Source organism: Patagioenas fasciata, chromosome 23 (assembly GCF_037038585.1).
Source record: "Patagioenas fasciata isolate bPatFas1 chromosome 23, bPatFas1.hap1, whole genome shotgun sequence".
Lineage (NCBI taxonomy): Eukaryota > Metazoa > Chordata > Aves > Columbiformes > Columbidae > Patagioenas > Patagioenas fasciata.
Window position 1 is genome coordinate 4,475,255 of NC_092542.1, and position 23,527 is coordinate 4,498,781.

Here is a 23,527-nt window from a genome sequence, read left to right on the forward strand (position 1 = left end):
GAGTGTTGCAGGGGATCACTACGGTGAGCACCAGTTCTGGCAACATTCCCACATGGGAATGATTCGCTCTAAGGATTATGTGAAACAAGGAAAATGCCAGGAAGAACAAAATCCAAGTTTTGTCTCACTTACTGGCAACTAAAGTGATACAAAATTGATATTAATATTTGGTAACTGCTGATTCTTACAATGAATAAATATTACTAACTGGGTGAGTTCAATACTTATGAAATATATATTACTTAGTAGGGGAAAATATCATTAAGGTTTCTTATCTGGAAAAAACACATACTTTGCAAGATCACTTTGATGTGTCGAGTATCCAGAATGGCAGGTTCATAAATAGAGCTTTACTAAGCCTCGCTCTTCGGTTTGCACTGGATTATGTGGGTGTCAGCTTGGTCTGTTCCTTGCTGTTCTGAGGGGCGCTAATTCCGAATCTAATCAGCGCTTTCAGGGCTTTAGGTTGGGTTGAACAAAAAGCTACAAACTATAAACAAATCTAGATCTTCATTATGAGGCACCACGGTAGGAGGAACCTGCAAGTAAGAGCAGAACCCAGTCAAAAGAGTTGAGTTTGAGATGTGGCCTCTGCATAATTACTCAGCCTTACAGGATAACGAAACAAAACCATAAATTAGCTACCAAAGGAAGGGCAGACATTTGCTGAAATGGTAACTGCTAAGTTCGGTAGAACAGATCATTTTGCTAACTGGTTGTGAGTTTGGAGCCCATCAGAAAACTTGCAGACAAAAAAAGTGTGACCCAGTTTCTTGTTCCATGACTGAACAATTCGCACAGCTCTAAATATAAAACTGGCGATAACATAGCTGGATTGGTTGCAAAGGGAGCATGCTCCAGGCAACAAGGGGTGTATTTCCAACCAGACTGCAAAACCTGGCTTATAAATGATAAGGGAATCAGGCACGGTTTTTCTCCTCTTTCCATACCCACAAACAAACAGACATGAAAGCCCGTGTTGAAATTATAAATATATTTGTGTGATTTATAATCATGGCACTACACAGTGAAGATCATGTCATTCCATTTTTCTTGAAAGAATCAGAATAGAATAAGACAGTATTGATACAGAATATTCTCTCACTGTCCCTACTTAATTCTGTTCCAATGTGTTTTCAGAAACAATAATCTTAACCATGGTAGCATTAAGTCGCATTGAGTAAGCTGCCCATAGAAGACCATTCATGTTCACTGAGCAAGGCAATATTTTAACCCAAAGACTGCTTGTTTTAAATAAATGATAGCATTTACAGTATTTAAATAGATGCTTTTTATCAGATCTGATTATTTTATAATAGCATACAGTCCTTAGATTGTTTACTCCTATGTTATTCATTACTTTAAGCCCTCACAGCTACTCTAGATAATGCTTTAAATACACTGAGCTTTAAAAAAATATTTCCATTACAAATATTTTAAAAATATACTTATCCCAAAAGGCTTTCCAGCACTATTCCAAAAATCTCTTGTAATAAATGTCTTTTTTAATTTTAACAAAAATATCTACTGTTATATAGAAGAGCTCAAGTCTTGACCAACCTATAACACAGTCAGAAACATCCTGGGCCAGATTCCACTCTTGTTTATACAGTTGCCAATTTAGATCATGGTGTTCCCTTTGCTTATGTTACTCTGGTATAATCAGGAGCAGAATATAGCCCTTAGTGGTTTAAAATAACTAAATGGACTGGATGCTGCAACAGCTACTTGTGCCTGGCATTACAGGGAAGGGAAATCCTTTACTTCACTGCATCTAAAAATGTAAAAGAATGTCGTATTTAGTATTGGTGCCAGGACCAAAGAGGCGCCAGGCAGCTGAAGTGAATGACTCAGATCTACAATCGCTTCCACTTATAGAAAAAACCCAATTTTTTTGGCTGAACGACGCCTGCAACTGCTGCCATTAAACAGAGGATGAATGGTTATAGAGAACGTTTGCAGAAGGAAAATGCCAACGTTCATATAACGCTTTCTACAATTCTAGGAATCGTGTTAATTGCATTTTTTTACTTAGAAAGTTGTGTGAGCTTAAGAGAATCTCCCAGCACTTAGATCTAGGAAGGACACTATTTTAAATTGCTTCTGTACTTTCCAGCTGAAACACCTCCATGTAGCCAGTTCCTTTTGAAGTGCATTCGGAACAAGCTGTTAAGCACTCCCAGGAATCTGGATCTCAGCAGAAGGACAAGCTGGAAGCTCTGAGTTCATCTTTTAAAACACTGGGATTTTAAAGTTTTTTTTGCCTTTCCACCTTTTTCCTCTAATCTTCAAATTGAAATGCAGCGCTTGATTAAGCATGATAGAAATTACCCGGGTCTCATGGCATCAGGTTACAGATGTAGGCAAAGCTAACAGTCTGGGATGCAAATTGCAATTCCTACCTGTGACCATCGGGAGATCAGAACACATCCTGACATTGTCATTTCATTCCATTCATAGTTAAAGCTTTTACTCTACTTGCTTGCTTCCTACACTTTGGTTGATGATCTAGTAACTTATAAACCAAGGAAACTTAGGTATAGAGACTAAGTTCAGTCTTCACTGTCGTCTTCGTCATCATCGTCATCTTTACTGGGAGCACATCTTTGGAAGCAGTGGACTAGAGTTGCTAAGAAGAAGCTTGAGAGAATAGCAGCAATGGAGACTGCGACTCCAGAGAAGATGATGATGAAAAGGTCCGTCAATGACAAACTAAATTTGCATTCACTAAAGCTGACCTCAGATAATTCATTCAGAAAGATTCTTCTGTTTTCTACAGGCAGGGAGCACTGGATTTCATGGAGACCTGCAAAGAAGAGGAAAGGGAAACAGATCAGTGGAATACTGATGAATCCTTCAGCTGCTCCAGTCAGAGACTGAATGGCTGAAGAAAAGTTTAAGGGTTAGTTCTTGGTTTATCAATTGGTACGAAACTCAGGAAAAAAATGGAACAAAACCTGCCTTTACATAACCTCCTTGAGCGGCTCCTCAAAATGAAATTCTTTCCCTTTCAGTCCCCCTGGAGCTCAGATCTGATCTGGGACCATGAGTTTGAGGATTTAAGAAAGTGAATGCTGGACCCTGGATGCATCTAAATATGGAGACATGGAAGCACTTCCCAGCTACTTCTGACCTCAAACCCTGGCTCCGGAACAGGGTAACAGGGAGACTGAAGCTCCCTCCACACCTTGGCGCCTTCTAGACTACTTTTTTTTCCATGTAGTTCCAAAACTACATTTGTCCTTTTCTTCTGGTCCAAACAACAGCTTAGGTTTAACCACTTGACTAGTACTCTTATTATTAATGTTGTTTATTGAATTCTGTAGAACCTGTTGAATTTACTCTCTAAAAAAAACCAGCCAGGCTTCTTGTAATGTGTATCTCAAAGAAGATTGTTACTTAGTGCTTGGCTGCAGCAAGAAAACCTTTGATGATAGTTATAGATATATATATCTCTCATTGCTCCCACAGCATGTTCAAAGAGTTGTTTCTTCATACCAAACAAATCTGTAAATGAAATAACATGTGTGAGTGCGTTATAAATACATAGCTTATGTTATTTTAGTCAGGGCCATCACATAATCTGTAAGAACTCCAGCTGTCCCAAGGACAATGTCACCCGCCCTGTATCTTGCTGCTACATCATCTGAAGAAGCAGATGTACTAGAGTGGCAAACTAGTGTGGTGTTTGCTTTTAAAAAGGGAAAACTTTGAAGTTCCAGTCAAGGAGCAGGTGCTAGATTCTATATAGGCCTGACTCTTAACTCTTGGACTGTGAACTGGCTGAAGGGAAGAAGCCAGAGAGTCGTGGTCAATGGGGTGGAGTCCAGTTGAGGCCTGGATCCAGTGCAGTGCCTCAGGGGTCAGTGCTGGGGTCACGAGGATGGAGCCAGGCTCTTCTGGGTGACAACCAGTGACAGGACAAGAGGCAATGGGTTCAAACTGGAACACAAAAGGTTCCACTTAAATTTGAGAAGAAACTTGTTCCTGGTGAGGGTGGCAGAGCCTGGCCCAGGCTGCCCAGGGAGGCTGTGGAGTCTCCTTCTCTGCAGACATTCAAACCCGCCTGGACCCCTTCCTGTGGAACCTCAGCTGGGTGTTCCTGCTCCATAGGGGGATTGCACTGGATGAGCTTTCCAGGTCCCTTCAACCCCTGACATTCTGGGATTCTGTGATTCCTTGTGTGTTTCTGTCGTTCTGATTTCTCTGCTAACTACAGCTTTTACTGCAGAACTTCTGAGATTCATCATTGCCTCAATATTATGGTCTGTTAACCCTCAGAGCCAGATTTCCCTGCTATAATTTTGAATGCGAAGTTAAAAAAAAGGAAAAAAAGGAGGCAGAGGGTGGAATTCAGCTGTTCTCTCAGGTTGCTGAATGTAGCTGACACAGATTGGAAATGTTTAAATGTGGCATTTTATTTCTTGCACACTATTTTACCTCCAGCTATAGTTCTCTTTAGTCTATTTAAACACTGTCACTAATGTACTGGATGTATTAATCAGAAGTGAGAGAGGCGTTGCCTCTGAAGAGCGATGAAATTTCACTGGAAATAGTCTCAAGCTATGAGAAGAATAAGACTTCAAAAAACCTGAAGCCTAGATTTAGGTCCCTAAATAAAACTGATGGTCAAGCGCCCTAGAGTCTTGCAGATCCACACTAGAGGGTAATTAACAGCTTGTCTCAATGCCCAAATATAAAGTTTAACATTAGGTGTTCGTATCTGCAAATTCCGTCCTCACACCTTCAAATCCGTCAGAGATGGAAGTGCTCCAAACAACCTTAAGATGGAAGAAAGAGAGTGAAAGGCCAGTGGCAGTCAGATCATTTTACTGAAAACGACTAGGATATCAAATTATGTATTTATATATGTGGATATATATATGTAGAAACAGATTCGATGCACTTGTTAGGGCATCTAATTTCTTTTAGGAGTTTCTGCTTGAACAGAATAAAAGCTGCAAAATGTGTGAAATGTCTTAAGGCTTTTAATTCCCTTCCAAAAAGCCGATATAATGTTCTGTACCAGTGATGTGCCAGCATGTGCAGGATGCTCGGGGAAGAACCGGGTGGCTGTAACGGCCAGAACAGCTTGTCCTTTCGAGCTGAAGCTCCCTCTGCTTCTACATTAGCACGTGAAGGTACAGCAGCCTTCTCTCCATAGCTGATGAATAAACAGGTACTGATCAAGAATAATAAGAAGACCTACAAAGTGCTCAGTTGTTCTTAGAAGGTCAAACAAAACCTGTATTCTCACATAATTATGACGCTTTGTTCTGAAGACAATGCTTAACGTTTTCAAGGAGCCCAGTGGACTAGGGCAGTAAAATGTTCTTTTATTTACAGAACAAGTTTAGTGAGAGAGCTTAGATTGGAACAGGATTATAGAAAGAGCCCAAGAAGCAAGAGGTGATCAACTCACGGCACAGTCTTTCTAAACAAGCGTACAAAAAGAATTCCGCTCTTCTTGCTACACTGATTGACTTCTGAATCTCATAACTGTGTTTTAGTACTGAATTCAGCCTGAGTTTCCTGTTCCAGAAAGGTGCTTACAGTCTCATTGGCACCTGTTCTTGCATTTTTCCTGCCTCCTCTCACCACCATCCTTCTCTCCTTTTCCATAGACACTCTTCACCTGGAAATGTGCCCCTTTCCCAGCATTTGCCTACTCGACCGTACCAAGGAGGCACCAGCTACACAAGTCACGAAAGTAGCCAAAGAGCATCTGTATCAGTACAAACACAAAAACCCCTTCGAGTATCTTAAAAATTCATAGCCTTGTGCACACAACTTTCCAAAGCAGAGCAACATTTGACCAAAAGAAAAGCAAAACATGGTCCTCGCTGCAGCCTTTGTGTTGTGACATGGGATTTGCTGCCACTAATGAACTTTTTCCCGGTAAAGTTCAGCAATTAGCTTCACTTGGGATACAGCTCTGCAAGCGGACTCAGTTTTGCCGTCTTCAAGCTTCTTTTACCAGTTCTGCTTCTAGTGGTGTGAAGGGAAACGTCAGCATTCAGGAGGACGATGCAAAGACCCTGCGTACCTACCCTTGCTTCACCTTGTGCTACTTTAATTTCAGCCATTCCGAATGTCTGTTTCCTTTATGTAGCACACAGGCAGCACAAATCTGTTTGGAACTCTGTTGCTGGTCAAATCTGAGTGAGTTTTTCAAGTCTTTCTGGACATATCAGTGTATACAGGCTACTCACAAAAATGCTCAGTCTAAACCTTCTCATCAAATTGCTAAAAATCTTTCTAATACTGTTTTAATAGAGGGCAGCGGATTATTTTATTCTTGCAATGTATAGTGGGGAACTTAAACAGTCTGTATTAAACACAAAAGGCTGAGAAAAACACTATTGCATCTAGTGTGAAAAGCAGAGATATCAACTATTTCTTGCAATGTCAAACTCTACACAAGTTCTTGAAGAAGTTCTTCCAAAGATACTAAGGAGAAAAACCGTAAAAAGCAAAACGAGGGCAAGATGACAGAAAGGAGACACCCCAGTCACACTCCTCGGAATACTTACACTCTAATTGAAAGTAATGTTAAAAATGCATTAGTCATTAGCAAACAAGGTCACGGGCACAGCTGCCCAAAGGGTGTTCACTGAGAGTAAAAATCAGCACCCACGATCTCTACAGAGCACGTCAATGGGGCCACTGCGGGCTGCTTTTATTGCTTTTTGTCACACAAATTTTGGCTGACCTTAGTTGTGTAGATCAGCTGCATCAGCGAGCACCTTTGGCTGGACAAGCCCTGACGTTTCACACAGTATTAAGTGAAGGCTTTTAGCCAAGGTAAAATGTGATACAGAAGCTCTTAGAGGAGAAGCAAGCCCTTCCAAACATGAGAAAGTACTGAGTGATTTTCAGCTCCCATTGAAGCAGAAAACACAAGAAATCTCAAAAGTGACTAATCTCAAAAAACATTATCAAATATTCTTCGTCTCCATGCCCCTGCTAAGGGGAAGCCTTTAATAGGAAACATTGACACCACGCTGCCATTCAGGCTTAACAAATGCCTACAAAATCAAACATCCTTCTACAGAAAACTTTTGTAAGTTTTATGTCTTGACCATTTTGACCCATAGTGAACACTTGGTCTTCTCTAGGAAAAAAAAAACCCACTATTATACATTCTCCACACATCACTGTTCCACTGACCTTCACAGTTCCATTGTCTACTTTGCACCACATACACTAATTTATTTTTAATCAATTAATAACCAAATCAGAGGGGGAAAAAAATGTTCTTTGGTTTTGGAATATGATGAAAATGCTGGTTTTAATATCTTTTTACAAGTATAAAACTATATTTGCCATCTTAAAGTGCTGAGTTTAACTGCAAAACTTTCAGTGCAGTTTAATGAGTCCGCTTGCAAATCTGGCAGGTGAGAGTATTCACTCGCTGCCAATTAAGCCTTTATTTAGAAATTTAGATTAGATGAATAAGTGCTGGGATCTGTAAGGTGATTCAAATCCCAGCTGTTTGTGTGAAGCGACAGGTCAGATGTGCAAAGGCGGCTCAGCTGGGAAGAGCCTTTACGGGCAGCGACTCAGCCAGGTCAGCTCAGTGAGAACTTTACAAGCTACTTCTGGTAACGTGCCAGAAAGAAAATGGACCTGGCCTTTGCCAAACTAATGAGGTGGAGTATGGCTTTTGTTCACATCACCGTGTTCTCCAGAGGCCTTAATCACAGAGGCAAGAGCTTCAGGATCAGTAATGGAGATTTCAGTTCACAAAACTCCAATTATTAAATCAGCTTGGTGTTTCTCCTGCAAAACAACAAGAGAAGCTTTGACTAATGTGCCATTTTACTGCAGTGCTAAAATTAAAAGGTAGAGCAGTGGCTGGGCTTAGTAAATAGGGAATAGTTTGAGTGGTTTGTCTCAGACATGCAGACTGGGCACATTAAACTATTTTCAGCGTCGTTCAAAGTGAGGAATCAAAATGAATGCCCAGAACTAAAAATGTATCTGTTAATGTATTTCCCCCAGCCATTCGTCTCCTGGTTCTTGCTGCCACTTCTGAGTCCCCAGGGACTGCTGGGCTCCGGTGACACTCACCAACAGCCACCCTGGATCCAAATTCATCCACAGACTGGCTGGAATGTGCTGCCTTTCTGCTTGGGCACATCCTTTCTTGTCTTAACCCATTCTGAAGCATCCCGAGCCAGCATGAGACACACCAATGTGTACAGAGCCTTCCGTTTCTTTGCAGTGTTTTGTGCTTTTCATGAAAAGACCGGGGGTCACAGACGCAAAGGTGTCATCATTCACCCTTCCACACTCTTTCCCTTCTCAGTAAAACCAGGTTACGACGTCTGCTGTCTAAAGGCTGGGGAGATTCGTTCTGTGATGGAACTGTTCTGCACTGCTAATCGCAGTTTATTCTTATGGAAAACCAAGAGAGGAAAAACACCAGCCAACACTTTTTTCCTTCCTGCTGTTTCCTATGTGTATAGGTCAAGCGACATGAATGCTTGAGCTGCTGCAGAATTACAAAGGAAAAGCGTGCAGCCAAGATAACCAACCTCTTTTCTTAGGTCCTGAAAACGTACCCCTATTTTATTTTGCAGTTTCCAGACATAATGCCTGCTGCCCTATTTATCTTGATGCGTTTGCTGCAAGTACACTCCTGTCTCCAGCCTTACAGCACCAGGAGGAAGCCAGGGAGTCTGGATGCTGAATCCTTCAGTGAGTTGCTCTTGCCACCCCTTCCAGGAAAGGTCAGGAGAATGTGGCTTTGGACAAGCACAACCAGACAAGTAATGCTAATGTGATTCATTCCTAATGGCTATAAAGCTGCAACATCAATAAAAACTGAAAATAGATGTAAATGCAATCAAATCATGATCAGAAGAATGAGTTTTACGCTGACTTGGCAAAAGTTGTTTTGAAAGGCACTCAGTTGTGACCATACGGTTTTAAAACGTTATCGAGACAGTCTGCTCTTTTTGGGTTTAGTTTTGCTCTCACCTTCATGAGCGCTGCTTTGCTAGTTTATTAGAGAAGCCAGGCAGCGTTTTTGTGGCAGCAGCTGACAACAAGCGATGGAAATGCTGACTTGGCACGCTTTTCTGCACACATGCACTGGATCTCACTGACACGACTGGCTGCAAAGATGGCAGGGGACTTGCTCCTGGGGACAAATGCAAATCATTTGCTTAGGCCATGTCACAGCTCTGAGAAAACCAACCATTTGAATATTCGCTCCTTCCCTCTTTGCTTTCCCAGGTCAAATTTAACTGAGAGTCTGGAAGATCTGGATGAGCTAGTAATTTTGGAGCTATTTGGCTGACAACAACTGTGGATGAGAGAAAATGCTGTGAGAAAGCATCTCTAAGCTTGCAAGGCACTGAGAAGCACAGGCAATACTATGGGAAAGTTCAATCACTTGGTACTTCCAGACATAAGTTCAGATCCGCTTTAAAACACTGGCAGGGCAGAAGAGAAAAGAGAGACGTGCTGAGACACTCTCAGGCTGAACAGACTCAGTCTGGATAAAGGGAAAAGAGCTAAAAGTTCATTAAAAGAGACAGAAAACCCAGGGAAAGTGAACTGACATTTAGCATGAGAGATGGGCAAATACTTGGTTCAAAGAGAGCAACCTTTAGCTAAAGCGTCAGGGAAGGTGCGAGAACAGGCCCAGGTTTGGTTTAGAAAGAGTCAAGATGAAAGTTTCACTGAGGTAGACAGGAAAAAACCCAACGCTTTCTCCTCAGATGACTTAGTCCTTAGAGCAGCTGCTTTACAGCTAAGAATATTTAGGGCAACCTGGATGAGCACATTAGAAAAAATGCTACCCAAGGTCATGAGCATAGGAAGAACTCAAATAACTGACTACAGACTGATGATAAGAAAGGAGAGAAGAGACCTCTGAACTTTGTATGCTCACTGTGTTGTTCTCCCTTCTTGTCTCAAATCAAAGAAACAGTTGCTTGACCTCAGCCTGTTCTCCTGAGCTCTTCTCCCCCAACCTTTTAGCTCTCACCATCTTCTGCACAGACACCCCCTCAGACACAGCCCAGACAGCAGGGATTTCATGTCGGGTAACACTTGTAAACCCTCCACAGCCTTTCCTGAGTTTTTACGCCCCGGGCAGTTTGCCTTGTGCCGGCAGCTGGGCAGCTCCATGGCGTGAGCTCCTTGGGAGCCATGAACTGCGAGATGATCTCTTGCTAAAGCTGGATTAAGGATCTGGGCTCGGGTGGGAAATGCAGAGTGGGAGTCTGGATTCCCTACCCACTGGAGTCTTCATACTTTTTTTTCCACCACCATGTGTTTCTGAGAATTACCGGCCAAATACCAGAATTCTACATCCTGCATTTTGTTCCAGAGCCATTTCAATTTATTCTTAATATTGGAAGCAGTGTTATTTTAATGAGTCAAAAATCCAGCTCCTGCAGAGGGTTTCAAGCACAGAGTATCACAACAAAATCCTTCCAGGGAAGGGCTGACAATCACAACTGCATAAAATGGGGATTTAACTCTTCTGTAGCAGCTTTATAGCTGATCAGTAAAATGAGAGAAAAATCAGTTCTCCTAAGGAGCTGGCACAGAATATTCAGCTGCTCAAAGAGCTCATTGTAGAAAACACATTTACCAGAGAGAAACTGAAGTCTGGAAGAGAATCAGCTCTGGACTGAATGTATTTGAAAAGGCTCTTTCACTGCCTATGTAAGTTTAGTCTATAAATCAAAATTATTAGGGCTTAATTTTTAAATTTTATTGCTTAACTGGGAGGAGGACCTGCTGCTAAAAAGAACCCAACGCCATCTTAATGGACTCATTTGTTGAAAACATGCAATTACAGTTTGACCAAAACGCAGTTTGGGTCACTGCAGGCGACACACAGACTATTTGACCAAGAACCCTCTGAGTCCCACAGACACACACGTACTGCGCTGTAAACCACGGAGCTTTACCTTTCTGGAGCTTAGACGCGTTGTCCTGTATCCAGCTGAAAAGATTGGCAAAGTCACAGTCACAGACCCAGGGGTTGCCCTCCAGGCGTATGGTCCGCAGGGAGGGCAGCGCTTCCAGGGCGGCCACATTGAGGCTCTGTAAGTTATTGTCATTCAGTTCTAACACTTGGAGCTGTTCCAGGTTCTCAAAAGCAGCCTCGTCCACGTCCACCAGGTTATTGTTTCCAAGGCTCAGTTTTATCAGTTTTTCTGCTGATTTGAATATCCCAGCGTCAAGTTGGGTTAAATTATTGTAGCTCAAGTCTAAATACACCAGTTTGGTAGAACTGCTAAAAGTGCCCTCTTCTAAAGAGGTGAGGGAGTTATTCCTGAAGTCCAAATAGACTAGATCTCCATAAAATATAAAGAAATCAGCTGGTATCGCCTGAATGTTGTTATCTGCTATAAGAAGTTTCCGTACATCCAATGGAAATGGATTCGGAACACTTGGGAGTCCTTGATCCCGGCAGTCTATGGTGTGGTAGTCCATACAGCTACAGACAGCAGGGCAAAAATGAGCCACGGGCAGGAAAAGCAGGCAGACAAAGACAGCAAAAGGCAGAAGGCAGAAAGGAAAGCATGGCAACATCGTCAAGGATTCGAAAGCTGTGATGAGCACCACTTCTAGGAGAAGGACATTTTGCTCAGCTGAGCGGCGGTGCCTGGTACTTCTGCGTGTGTGTGATTGTATCCAGGAGATCACATATCATCACCGATCCGGTAGCAGCAGCCTGGGGAGGGGGAGGGAGAGAGACTGGGGGAGAGAGGGAGGGAGGCAAATGTGAGGATTTCCACTGTCAGAATGTGATAACGCTGCACAGCGCAAGGGAAAGCGATGATTGGGTAAGCGGAGCATCTTTCAAAGGACTCCCTTGCTTTTGTGAGCTAAAAAAAGCCCAGAGCCTGTTTGCATATTTGCTGTATATTCCAGCAAAGGGGAAATCACACCTGGTCCTGTGACTCTGACAGCAAGAGCTTATGCTTAAAAAGCCCTCCAGGTAATAAACCCTGGTGAAATCAATTTGTTTCTTCGCATGAGCCTACATCAAGGTGACCAATACCCCCCAGAAATACAAGTGAGGCTCAGGGAAGTCTCCTGGTGACTGCTAAGGACTGTTTGCCCTTTCATTTGTGAAACAGGGAGCAGAGGGGCAGCAAGGGGGGAGCCCAAGACAAAGAACGCTGCCTTGTGCTGCTTCTGGATGCCTTCTCAGCTTTTACAGCAAGCATGTCAATGTTATTTAAATATGACTCATTACCTTTTAAGCAAGAAGTATAACCCACTGTAGCAACACGGAATACGGTCTCAAAAGTGAGGGGTTTTCCCTTCCTGTTTCAACGGCCAGAACAGTTACTTTCTAACGTGGCACTGTAACGCCTGTTGGGCCACGTAAAAGTGCAAATTGTGGAACAAATCTTCAGCTTGTTAAAACCAAATGGATTTTCTTCATTTTCGGGGGGTTGAAATATTTGACAACCAACCTGCTTGTCTCCCATGGGTCAGCAGGCACGATTTTGCAACAAGGCATCTGTGTTTTTCTGACATCCCCAAATCCACACCCAGCAAGGCAAGCGCTGCGCCAGCTGCGAGCTGAACTCTTAACTCCATCCCTCCCTCTTGCTGCACATCAGAAGCCAGAAGCGGGACTCCAGTGCTCGGGCCACACCAGTGTGCTACGGGGGAAGATTTCTGTAAAGAGATTATATTGGGGTATGTATGGCCTAAAGATTAGAGCACAAACTCAAACACCTTTGGAAAGCTCATTCTCAGGTCAAAAAAAGGTGAGTAATCTCAATTTAAGGTCATATTTCATAACTGAATTCAGAGCATGTTTCATCCAGGACTGGGTACAAAACTTTCCTTCTAAGACAGCCTATCCTCCCAAGACACCTGCACTTAAACACTGAACGCAGTATTGTCAGCCTCTCCTTCACTAAGCTCACGTATATTCTTCACATATTACCCTCCATAGGGAAAGCACTGTAAGCATCACCGTCTTTGCAGCTTACTCTGTACACTCACCCTCAGTTTGCAATCTCTGCACAGAATCTGTGGAGCTTTCCTGTCTGAGAGGTTTGTGAAGGGGTTGGCAGGAGAGCTGGGATTACTGTCAGGCCCTGGATATTCTGGGTTAGGTACCCTGTAGGTTTGTCAAACATTCATTCACTTGCCAGACACTTCAGGCAATTTTGGATAGCGGGAAGGAGATTCTGCAAAGCTTTCTATCTAATAAGATATTAAAGCTTTACTTCTTTCATCTTTTATTCACATCAGTCAGTTACAGTTTCGTGTCCTACTAAAGAAGGGGCTTGTCTGCTATCTGCTAAGTGCAGAGCACCCTCTTGTGCCCTACAGGACACCGGTCATTCCACAACCACTCTGATCTCTTTTGAGATCCCCCAGGTTCCAGTATAAGTTGGGGAATGACCTATTAGAGAGCAGTGTAGGGGAAAGGGACCTGGGGGTCCTGGGGACAGCAGGGTGACCATGAGCCAGCACTGGGCCCTTGTGGCCAGGAAGGCCAATGGTACCTGGGGTGGGTTAGAAGGGGGTGGTCAGTAGGTCAGAGAGGTTCTCCTGCCCCTCTGCTCTGCCCTGGGGAGACCACACCTGGAATATTGTGTCCAGTTGTGGCCCCTCAGCTCCAGAAGCACAGGGAACTGCTGGAGAGAGTCCAGCGCAGGGCAACGAAGATGCTGAAGGGAGTGGAGCCCACATGTCAGGACTCAGTTTTCAACTAACACTATGATAAATACAAAACTTCTCCAGTGAGTAGTCTCAGAAATAAAGATGTGTTTATAATCTATGCTTCTTCAGTGATCCCAAGAAAAGTCCTCACAGGTTTGCCACCCGTTATCCAAAAACACTTCCAGTGGTAAACTTTACTCCATACAGTCGTGAAAAAGCACAAGCTTCCCAATTACAAACTGACGCCAAACAAAAAGTAAATATCCTTCTCTCCACGCAGATGGGATCCCACACAGATCAAATCTCAGCTCATTTATCTGCAATCCTGGCTCCCCTAAGGCAGGAGGGACACAATGGGTTTGAAAAACATGCTTGTAAAACAAACAGGATAACAATTTCATAATCAAAGAACCATGGAGGAGTTTGTGTCAAATCCTTTTGTGGAGAATGAGGAAGCGAACGCAATTTCTTTCCATACCTCCCAGCTCTGGGAGTTGAATAAGCACAGGCCTGGGCAGGCTAAAAGAGTCGTCTTTCCGTTCCTTTAATTTTCTACTCAGGATACTACTAAGAGAAACCTCTAAAATAAGAGTGACAAACCACCCCGGTTCTGGATCTTTAGTGTGCTTGCAGTACCATAGCATGGCAAGCAGTAAGACACCAGCAGAAAAACCAGTCACGTCCTTGCCTAGTGAAGAAATAGCTTTGCAGAAAAATGACGGAGGGTTCATCTTTTTCTTAGAAACTTGAAAACTGTCCATCCTCATTCATCTTTTTGAACAGCTAATTGAGCGTATTTTTTCATGAAGGAGTTATTATTCCAGGCTTTGCTGAGTTAAGGCACAGCCACGTCTTAGGCTGCCGGCCCACGTGCACGGAACGACTGCAAAGGGCTTTCCTCATTATCACACATCAGCAACGTGGCATGGGAACCAACGCTCAAACTCGAGTGATTAACAGCATGTTAATCAATGAAACACTGAAACCAGGTGCTAAACAACAGCTCTGCACAAAAGTCTCATTTTAATCCAGATATTTACCATTATGGCTTTGGTGCTTTTTTCTTTTGAGAAACGTCTTCCCCTGCTGTGACCAGGCGTGTTTTGATGAGAGCAGCCAATGGTCACCTTTGGGCGATTTTCCCTCTGATCTTACACATAAGAAGGACTGAAAAAGCAAAAGAAAAAGAAAGGGGAAAATTCCTTTGTCTTACAATATATGTGATGATACAAACTGTGAAGTGAACTGAAGCAGGCATTACACCTGCCCTGTCCTTCACTGCTGCTGTCGCTGCCATGCCACCGCGAGGGAAATTACATCAAACCCAATCAACATGGCAGCAGCAATGATTGAATTTGAAACCTTTAGACACTGCTGTTCAGCGGCCAAATGAGACCAGCCTAAACCTATCAAAAGACTTCCATCATCTGCTCTAGAAACACGGCTTACGCAGACATGTGGTCACTATCTTGTTGTAAACCACTTACAATCACTAAAGGCATTCACGAGAGACGGAACGGTGTAAATTACATTTCCTTTTTCCCCTCAGGAAGGAGTTTGTCCCCAGCCACTACAGCACAGTCAACCGCTTGCCCTCTACATTGTTTTGTATGCTAGTCCAGAATTACCACAGCTTTAAAGCAAATTAAAGGTGACTAAAAGTGAAGGTTCTCCTGAGCTGTTGATCAGAGATAGCTCATGTGTATCCACTGCTACTCTGGCATGGAAACGTCACAAGTAAAGCTGGTCACAGGTTTCTTCTCAAATGCTGCTTATCTGGTCTGATTCACCAAAGGGTCTGTTGAGATCTCAAAAAGCCTGGTTGGAGAACAGATGTTCTTTAGAAGCTCAGAGCTTCTAAATAAAAATATAAGAACTCCAACATCAGATATGCACAGGAAAATTTATGACATTCAGTGACTTTAAAGCAGCAGCTGGAGTTGAACATAACTTTCATATCGGGAACTTGTTTCAACCTGCACCTCGGTCTCGAGCAGCGAAGCTCAACAGAGAAGGAAACTCCAGCAAATTCTCAAAGCCCCAAGCGATCACAAAATTTAATCCAGCTCTGATACAACGCTAAGCAGATTGTTATTTTAACCCATGATTGTCATTATTACCATCGCATATCTGCTTCAAAAGACAGGAAACTAATAGGTCTGGGGAACTGACCTTTTCCCCATCGCGCACTCCACAGGTTCTCAGCCCTTCTACAGAGAACAACTGCTGACTTTATCACTTTATCAAAGCGTCCAGAGGCTGAACGTATCGCTGTGCAATCTGGCTGAGCGGAGGGTAAAGGGTGACAAATGGTGTGTGTCGAGCGAAAAGGAGGCAAGTTCTCCTTTCCTGTAAGGCAGGAAAAGCAGAAATTAGTCTGAAATCTCTGGGAAGCGAATCTGTACTCTCTCAGCAGGAAGTAGGTAGTTTTAATTTGTGCTCTGTGCCACCTAGAAAACCCTTTGGAGAGCTCTCTCTGTTCTAAGGAACAGCAAATGGATTTACAGCAATGAAAAGAGTTGACAGCTAACGTTTACAAAACCACCACATATCTTTTGTGTATAAAACCCCTGCGGATCATTAGGTACCAAATACACACCCAGCAAGAAAACAGCTCCAGTTACAACGGCACGGTCAGTTTAATCGGAGATCAAGGTCTTTTCATGACTCCTCAGTTTGCTTTCATAAGGGGACTTCACAAAGACATCACAATTTAGCTTCCTCAGCTGTATTAATTTAATTTATTTGATGTGACACAAGCTTATCACAACAGTGGAAAAAAAGCAGTCTAGATCTTTTAGATCTGTTTTCTAATGCAGAGGAGAAAAACCCCAAGACAAACATTTCTGCTTCCTTCCCTTCTCCCATCTCCCCCAGTGACTATCGCTGCATACACACCATGGGTTTAAATATGCAGAAAGTATGTTTGTGTCCGTAGGAATTCCAAGCATCCGTTGAATAGTAGAAATAATGCAAATAATTGTTACATCCCTCTCTGTTGCCCCTTAACATAAAAATACTTAATGAAAAACATAACTTGGTGCTTAAGAGATCAGAGTCTAATTTCAAAATCGGGTTTGAAAAATGCACTTAGAAGTGCATGGCACACTCATTAAATATATGCACCATTCCCACAAGTGTGCAATTCCATATTTGACGGGTTATTTCCGAGCAACTGGCTTTCTGCAAAATAACGGCTGCACAGAAACGCGTCCATCTCTGCACTGGAACCACACGGCGCTGAGGTACAAAGGGACAAACAACAGGTCAGGGCTTGAGAGAAGACAAGGAACACCAGAATCCTGCACGACATCCAAAGGGAAGCAGAATAAGGGTGTGCAAGTGTATACTGTTTTTACCTTTAAAGTAATATGTTGAAAAGACCCATATACTTTATGCAAAAAATGTTTGCAAGATGACAAAAACTCATTATAGTTACCAATCTCTTGGTATAACTGAAGTATCTATGGTCTTGTTCATGGCAGATGATGCTGGTCATTCACTCGTCTTTACTCTAAAGGGATCTTTCCACCCTCTTACAAGTTTCTCTGGCTATACAGAAGTATAGTGTCCCTTAGGGAATGCAGCATATTTTGACTTAATGCCTTCTGACATTTCACTCGCCTGGTTAAGAAGATGGGTGAAATGTCAGGTGAAATTATATCAGCAAGTACAGCAATCCCCGAAAGGGAGATGTTCGGAGCCTTGTAAAGCTGCCTCTGGATTTGCTTTTCAAAAACACGTTGATAACTGAAGCTATTTATTACAATGACTAACTTTCATAATGGCTTCAGAAATTACTTACTTCACTGACAGCCAACTGGGGGTATTGCTCTGGTACTCAGTGATACCAGATGCAACCTCCAGAATTCTCAGTCATAGTTTGGATGGTGTATTTGTCATCACTGGCACAGCTGCTCCCTTCAACACAGCTGCTTTCAGCCTATGTGCTGATACTGCAGGGGAAGTTTTAAACATTAGAACTTGAGCAGGACCCTTGTATTGGGAAGTGGAAGTGTCTGAGCACTTGGCTGCACAGCTGCAGCGCCCAGGAGATGTCCCATAGCAAAACAGTGCAGGGAACTCACCGCCCTGCAGCAGGAGCCTGATCTGGTCTGGGTGTGTAATGACCCTTTGGATGATCTCCTTCATATATTTACTGACACAGGCTTCTCTGATTTTGGGGTCTGCCTCATTTCAGAGCTATTAAAGCTGAGGAACAACACCAAAAGAAGGTAAAACACAGAATTTCCTCCCTGAGGAGTGTTAGTGAAGTTAATGGGCATTAGTGCTGGCATTATACATAGCTCACAGTCACTGCAATCTCTGGGATGGCTCTACATTTTCTTTCTTTAGTAATATCAAGAATAAATACATCTCACAAAAATAGAATGAGTCTCTTGAATCTCAAATTTGAAGAGAACCCAGAAGAAAAAGTGTGTTTGCTTCAGGCTCTTGTAAATTTTTCAGGAAGTTAATGGCACGGAGGATGAATATGGTAAAAATACTGTTCACGTGGTACCACGTGAAATGTTCTATACTCTCCATTTTCTCAGGCTGTGCTATAAGCAGAAAGATATTTTTAGGGCTCACGGAATGGCTGCAGACTGAAAATAGAAAAGCCAAAAATGTCCAACAAAACACTTTCAACAAAAAGCTAAATTTGAAAATTTCATTTAACTGCTAACTTACGTTTCCTCTTTAGAAAGTGTTTTCAGTTTTTAACAAGGGATTTTATTTGTCATTTCTTACATTTTCTCTCTATTCTTCAGTAGGATATCATCTTCTGAGTTTTCCAAAAAGTAATCTCATACAACGTATGGTCCGAAATGCCTTATCTAAGCACACAATGAAAGGCTTCAATTTCTTTCTTGATACAGACACACAAATGACTTAGTTCCTTGACTGCAGTGAGACAAACGCTTGCTAAAATCACACATGTGGCTTCTTCTGATACAGACGTTATGTTATAAACACTGTATTTGCTTTTCCTGCAAATGCAAGCCTAGCTTTCTGCTTTTCCTTTATCATGAAGGTTTTATTTTAAGGATGATGGTTTGAAGTTAACTTGTCAGTTGGTGCATGAGCAGTTCAATTATTCAAAGCCACCACAGCCAGCACTGTATCAGTATCAAAGCATTTATGTGACCGTCGTGGACACAGACGTGGAAGAGCTGTCAGGGCATTGATACAGCACCCGGGCAGCCCTCCCCAAAAAATGAGTTTGGAGTGTTTGGAGTTCCTAGCGATGAAAGATTTTGGTGGTGGTGGGAGGGGAACTTAGCTTAAAGTTACTATTTATTATATTGTTATTGTTGGGTCCCTAAAAGTGGGACCTTTATTCTCACTAAAATGACATAAGAAGTCACACATTACCCAGAAAAGTGCCTCCTCTGGCTCCTATCCCAACCAGGTATCACACAGCACCCTGTGCTAGGGCCACAGGAACATAATTACAACCTATATCACTGGGAGGCATTATAACAACTAGATTTGGAGTAAGCTGATTGGTCCAGTTGCACTTTGCATGCTAAAAACCAAAAATCTAATAAAGGATTAGTTAGAAAGCCCTAATGATTTTTAGTTTGCCTTTAGGCTTATTACTTCTCAGAAAATACAATATACTGAAATATTGTCAATGATAACGTGGCTACTGGGCATCGCTCAGAAGAGCAGGCACCTTATGGTCACTTTTCAAAGTACGGTCTGCTGCTGCTGCCCAGGGGCACGTGGTCACTACCTTCAGCGCCAAAGGCGGGAGGGCGCAGGGTCACAACTGCTGAGCCAAGAATAGAGCTCCATGATTCCTCAGGAGCTTTCTGGAAGATTTTTGCACACACAGTTTTACGCAACATATTCTATGGGTTAATAAAGTACCGGTCAAACTCCCTGGATACATGTTCTAAGGCAAAAAAGTTCTACTAAAAACCAGTCTTGACCTTACATACAGGCTATCAGATATACAGATCTAAATCCCTTATTTTAGGAGCAATCCTTGCTACAAAAGATGCTCTATTATCAATAGTCCTTGCAAGCAATTAAAATCATTAATTTCTTTGCATTGTACTTGGTGTACAGCTACCTACGCCTACAAATACATGAATCATGGTCTTCCAGTTCAGTTTCCTGCAGTGAAACCAAGAAGATATTAACAGTCCAATGAAGAAAAAAACCTCTTGATTCACTACTTATAGTTAATGAAATAATTTATAGAATAGAGACAGTACTGTCCCCAGAGGAAGAATATGCAATACTTATTCCCACTTATTTCCACTCCTGATCTGTGTAAACTTGGAAAAGTCACTACAGCACTCAGTGCCTCTGTTTCCCCACTGTTATGTATGGGAATAACTAGAAGCAGCAATAGGATGAAGCTTCAAAGTTAGATGATATTCACCTCAAACGCTCTCAGCATTTCCTTTTTAAAAGGCAGGGGCTTTTAAATATTTATATTTTAACAATACAACAGTGCCTTGATCCGAAGACACACGCAGATGGCTTGGGGCTATTAAAGTGGTGAGCAGACCTCCAAGAGAGCAACCATCTCATTCTCCTGTGTGTCCTAGAATTAGTTTGTGCAAGACAGGTCCTGAAAATGCAGAGCAAAGCATGAAACATTTATTTCCTAATTTAAAGCATGAATTAACTTACCCCTCAGGTAGGAAAATCCTGCATTTGAACTGCCTTCCCTTCTCTCCCTTGAGTTATTAGTGACACGTTAATATCACAAAAAGTGACCTCATGCAATGGTTCAAATAATGCAAAGATAAGGTCTTTGTGAATTCCGGTTTAATCACATTCCTCTAGGGCAACTTTGTGCACAAATCCTGCCCCACGCTGATGATGCCCAGACAGTCGGTGGCTGCTTGGACACAGGACGGCCTCCCATAGCCCAGGGACTGCGCTGGGTCCTGCTCAAACACCAAGCAGGTGTCATCTCAGCCACCTTCTACCAAGCAGGTGTCATCTCAGCCTCCTTCTCAGGATTGCACTGTGTTAGGGTGCTGAAAATACACCAAGAAATGTGTATTTAAACAACAAGAGGACATGCAAATTTCTAATGACAGACACTTGCTTTATCTGTATAAACTGTATAAAGCACTGAGTCTTTGAAAGTATTAACAAACAAGCTCCTAGAACCGTTCTGTAATACATGAGAAACTGAGTACACAGTATGTGTGTGTTTTCCCCCCTTTTGGCTCCATTGCTGTATTGCTTTCCTTATATAACTGTTCTTGTTCAAAGAACACTCCTGACCTGAGAAAACCTAAGTCAACCTTATAATTTTTTGTTAAATACATGGTGGTCATCCACAGGTTTAAAAGTAGTAAAGAGTGGGCATTCCACATTTAACTCTGAGTCACTCCATTGTATGTCACGTAGAGACAACTGCTGGCAGAGTTCCGAGAGACTTTTTCTGCATCAAGTACTTACTGACAGAGATCCCAGCTCCGCTGTGTCCTCGGGAACGTGCCCACTCCCTACAATCAGCTCTTACACTGAGTGTTATATGTTGCGTTCAGTGAAATTTGTCTTCAGGAGCGTGGCCCCAGAGAACTTGACTCTTGCAGGAAGAAGCTTTCTTGTGCAGGCAGCCGAGCAGCTCTGCTCTGGGGCTCTTTCATTTTCCCTCTTCCAGCCCATCTTAATCAAGGCTTTTCAGGTCTGACTGAAACAGCATCTTGGAGAGAAGCAGCTTATACAAAGAACAATTGCCCATAAACCTAAAACAGTAGTTTACTGCAAGTGTAGCTGCTTACTGCTATTCCCTTAAACACCAGCTTCTTTTCAGAGTCTGTTCAATAGATCTGGATTTCCTGGCCAGGATGGGATAGGGCTGCTTCGGGATTGCTTTCTCCATCAGCCTCCTGTATAGCCCAGGAGCCCATGCTGAGCCAGTGCCCATTTATCAGATCATAACATATTTTAGGTTTCCTCTGTGTCCCATAGAGGGGAGCAGTGCTTTGTGAACACAAATATATTGATTCTGGCGAAGCTCTGAGTTACAGTAGCTGAAAATCTAGCTCCATCTCTAAAAGTGACCAATAAATATCATTACTATTCCAGCTTAAGATGTCCAGTTTCAAGCATTGCTGCAGTTTTCTAATTCCATCATCTCTTCTTTACAACTGACAGCCAGGGCTGCTCACACATGTGTGCACACAGTATTTTACTGTGAGGAGCACAGATGGTCAAGGAGCAGGGTTTGATTTATAGTTGCTTATCTTAAAAATAGCTGTGTAATATAAATATTTGAGTTTGTCTATACTACTAACAATCCCTTCCTATAGGACACACTTTTTGGGCAGTGAATTCTTCTTCTGTCCTGTACCAGCTGCCAGTCTGACTACACAAAGTCAGGAAAGGATGCATGAACCATAAATAGGGTAAAAGCTGCATCCTCCATTTCTCCCACTCTTGACATCTGCCCTACAAGAAACTTCTGGATTGACATGTCAAAAGCTAAAGAGAGGCTAGTATATATATTCTCGTATCTTGCATATCAAATGCATTTCAAGAAATAATACGAACTAAAAGCACAGAGACTCAAACCCAAGAGCTACCACAAATCCACAGCTATTTAAGGCCTATGCAAATCAATGAAGAGATTCCATGGACTTCAACAATTTGTGAATAAGAGAAGGCAAGAACCATTTCTGAGGGCAGGGGTATGTATTTCTGCAAAAGCCTTCAAAGAATCTTTGACTTCCACGTAAATATCTCCATAAGATGGGAACGTAACCCTCCATACTCTCAGTTTCAAGTCCACTATGCAGACCTGAGTACGTGCACATACACATACGAACAACTTCTCTCTATACACACACATAAAAATGCCACACGGATGTCTCATCTCATGAAAGGAATACCCAAATTATCCCTCTGTTTTCCTGCAGAGTTCCCCAAGTGGTCAGAGATTGCAGCATGGTGACAGATTTGCATGTACTGGCTTTTCTCTGACTTATTACAGAATATTCCACCAACGTGCAGCTCCATGTGCTCTTAGAATTCATCTTTCTATAGAACCACCTCCAACACAAGTGAAATCTTAGCTTACAACATCTCTAGTACACAAAAAATAAATCCATATTTTCCTTTGCTACTCTTTCATTAAAAATCCACTCAAAAAACATAACTTAAGCATCCAATTTAATTATGTCCTTTGCAAATCTGCTCTGTAACTGAAAAGCCACCGTCTCTTTCTGTTGCCAGCTTTCCTGTTTCTATACCCTGGGGGCAGCTGCAGGCCCCACAATATGTGGTCAGAAGCATAGAAACTGTTTTCTGCAAGCTTTATTAATTTTCAGGCCGTTTCCTGTTTTCCATTTGCAACCAAAGCCACCCCTTTTGGCAGGTGCTGAACTACAAAACCCACACAATTCAGTCTGAGGAAATATTCTGTTACTTTAAAGAAGAGACCCAGAACGACAGCAACCAATTTTTCATTATCTGCTTTCAACAAGGCAACTCTGCCCTACCTTGAGGCAAACTATCAGCCAATCACACTGTATAGAGTTGCCCATCTCAGTTTTTGAATCCTTTACATAATAGATTTAGTCTTAGAAAACATTGTATAAGCCACAAGCAGAGAGTGTCCACAAAACAAATTGTTCTGGAAGTGGAAATACAACATAAATTCTATTCATAGTTTGCATTTTTCATAACTGTTGTTTAGGGAGGTGCTTTTGACACGTAACACAAACCAGTAGAAAGTACCTTCTGTCCAGTTTGAGACACCAGAGCCTCAGTTCACAGATGGGACAAGCAGGAACAGGCTCAGACAATTTCCAGGAGCTCTGCATGCTTGGCACTCCTGACCGTCGGTCCTAAGAGACGCAGGTGTCCCCAAAGGGTTTCTATAAAA

General features: G+C 42.5%; 1 protein-coding gene across 6 annotated transcripts in view; it reads right to left on the bottom strand.

The window, feature by feature from the left end:
• Positions 1-979: 979 nt before the first annotated feature.
• Positions 980-23,527, bottom strand: part of LRRC38 (leucine rich repeat containing 38) — a 45,643-nt gene continuing 23,095 nt past the window's right edge. The window contains exons 2-8 of one of the 6 annotated variants that reach the window (XM_071798244.1): positions 23,380-23,519; positions 15,835-16,011; positions 14,703-14,829; positions 12,456-12,663; positions 10,935-11,727; positions 8,986-9,148; positions 2,726-2,806 (exon numbers count right to left, since the gene is read on the bottom strand). In XM_071798244.1, coding sequence (XP_071654345.1) covers positions 8,988-9,148; positions 10,935-11,562 — 789 coding nt within the window. In that variant the 5' untranslated portion in view covers positions 11,563-11,727; positions 12,456-12,663; positions 14,703-14,829; positions 15,835-16,011; positions 23,380-23,519 and the 3' untranslated portion in view covers positions 2,726-2,806; positions 8,986-8,987. Of the gene's footprint in view, positions 2,807-8,985; positions 9,149-10,934; positions 11,728-12,455; positions 12,664-14,702; positions 14,830-15,834; positions 16,012-23,379; positions 23,520-23,527 lie in introns of all 6 variants that reach the window. The other 5 variants (XM_071798240.1, XM_071798241.1, XM_065855157.2 and 2 more) reach the window with 5 other exon arrangements.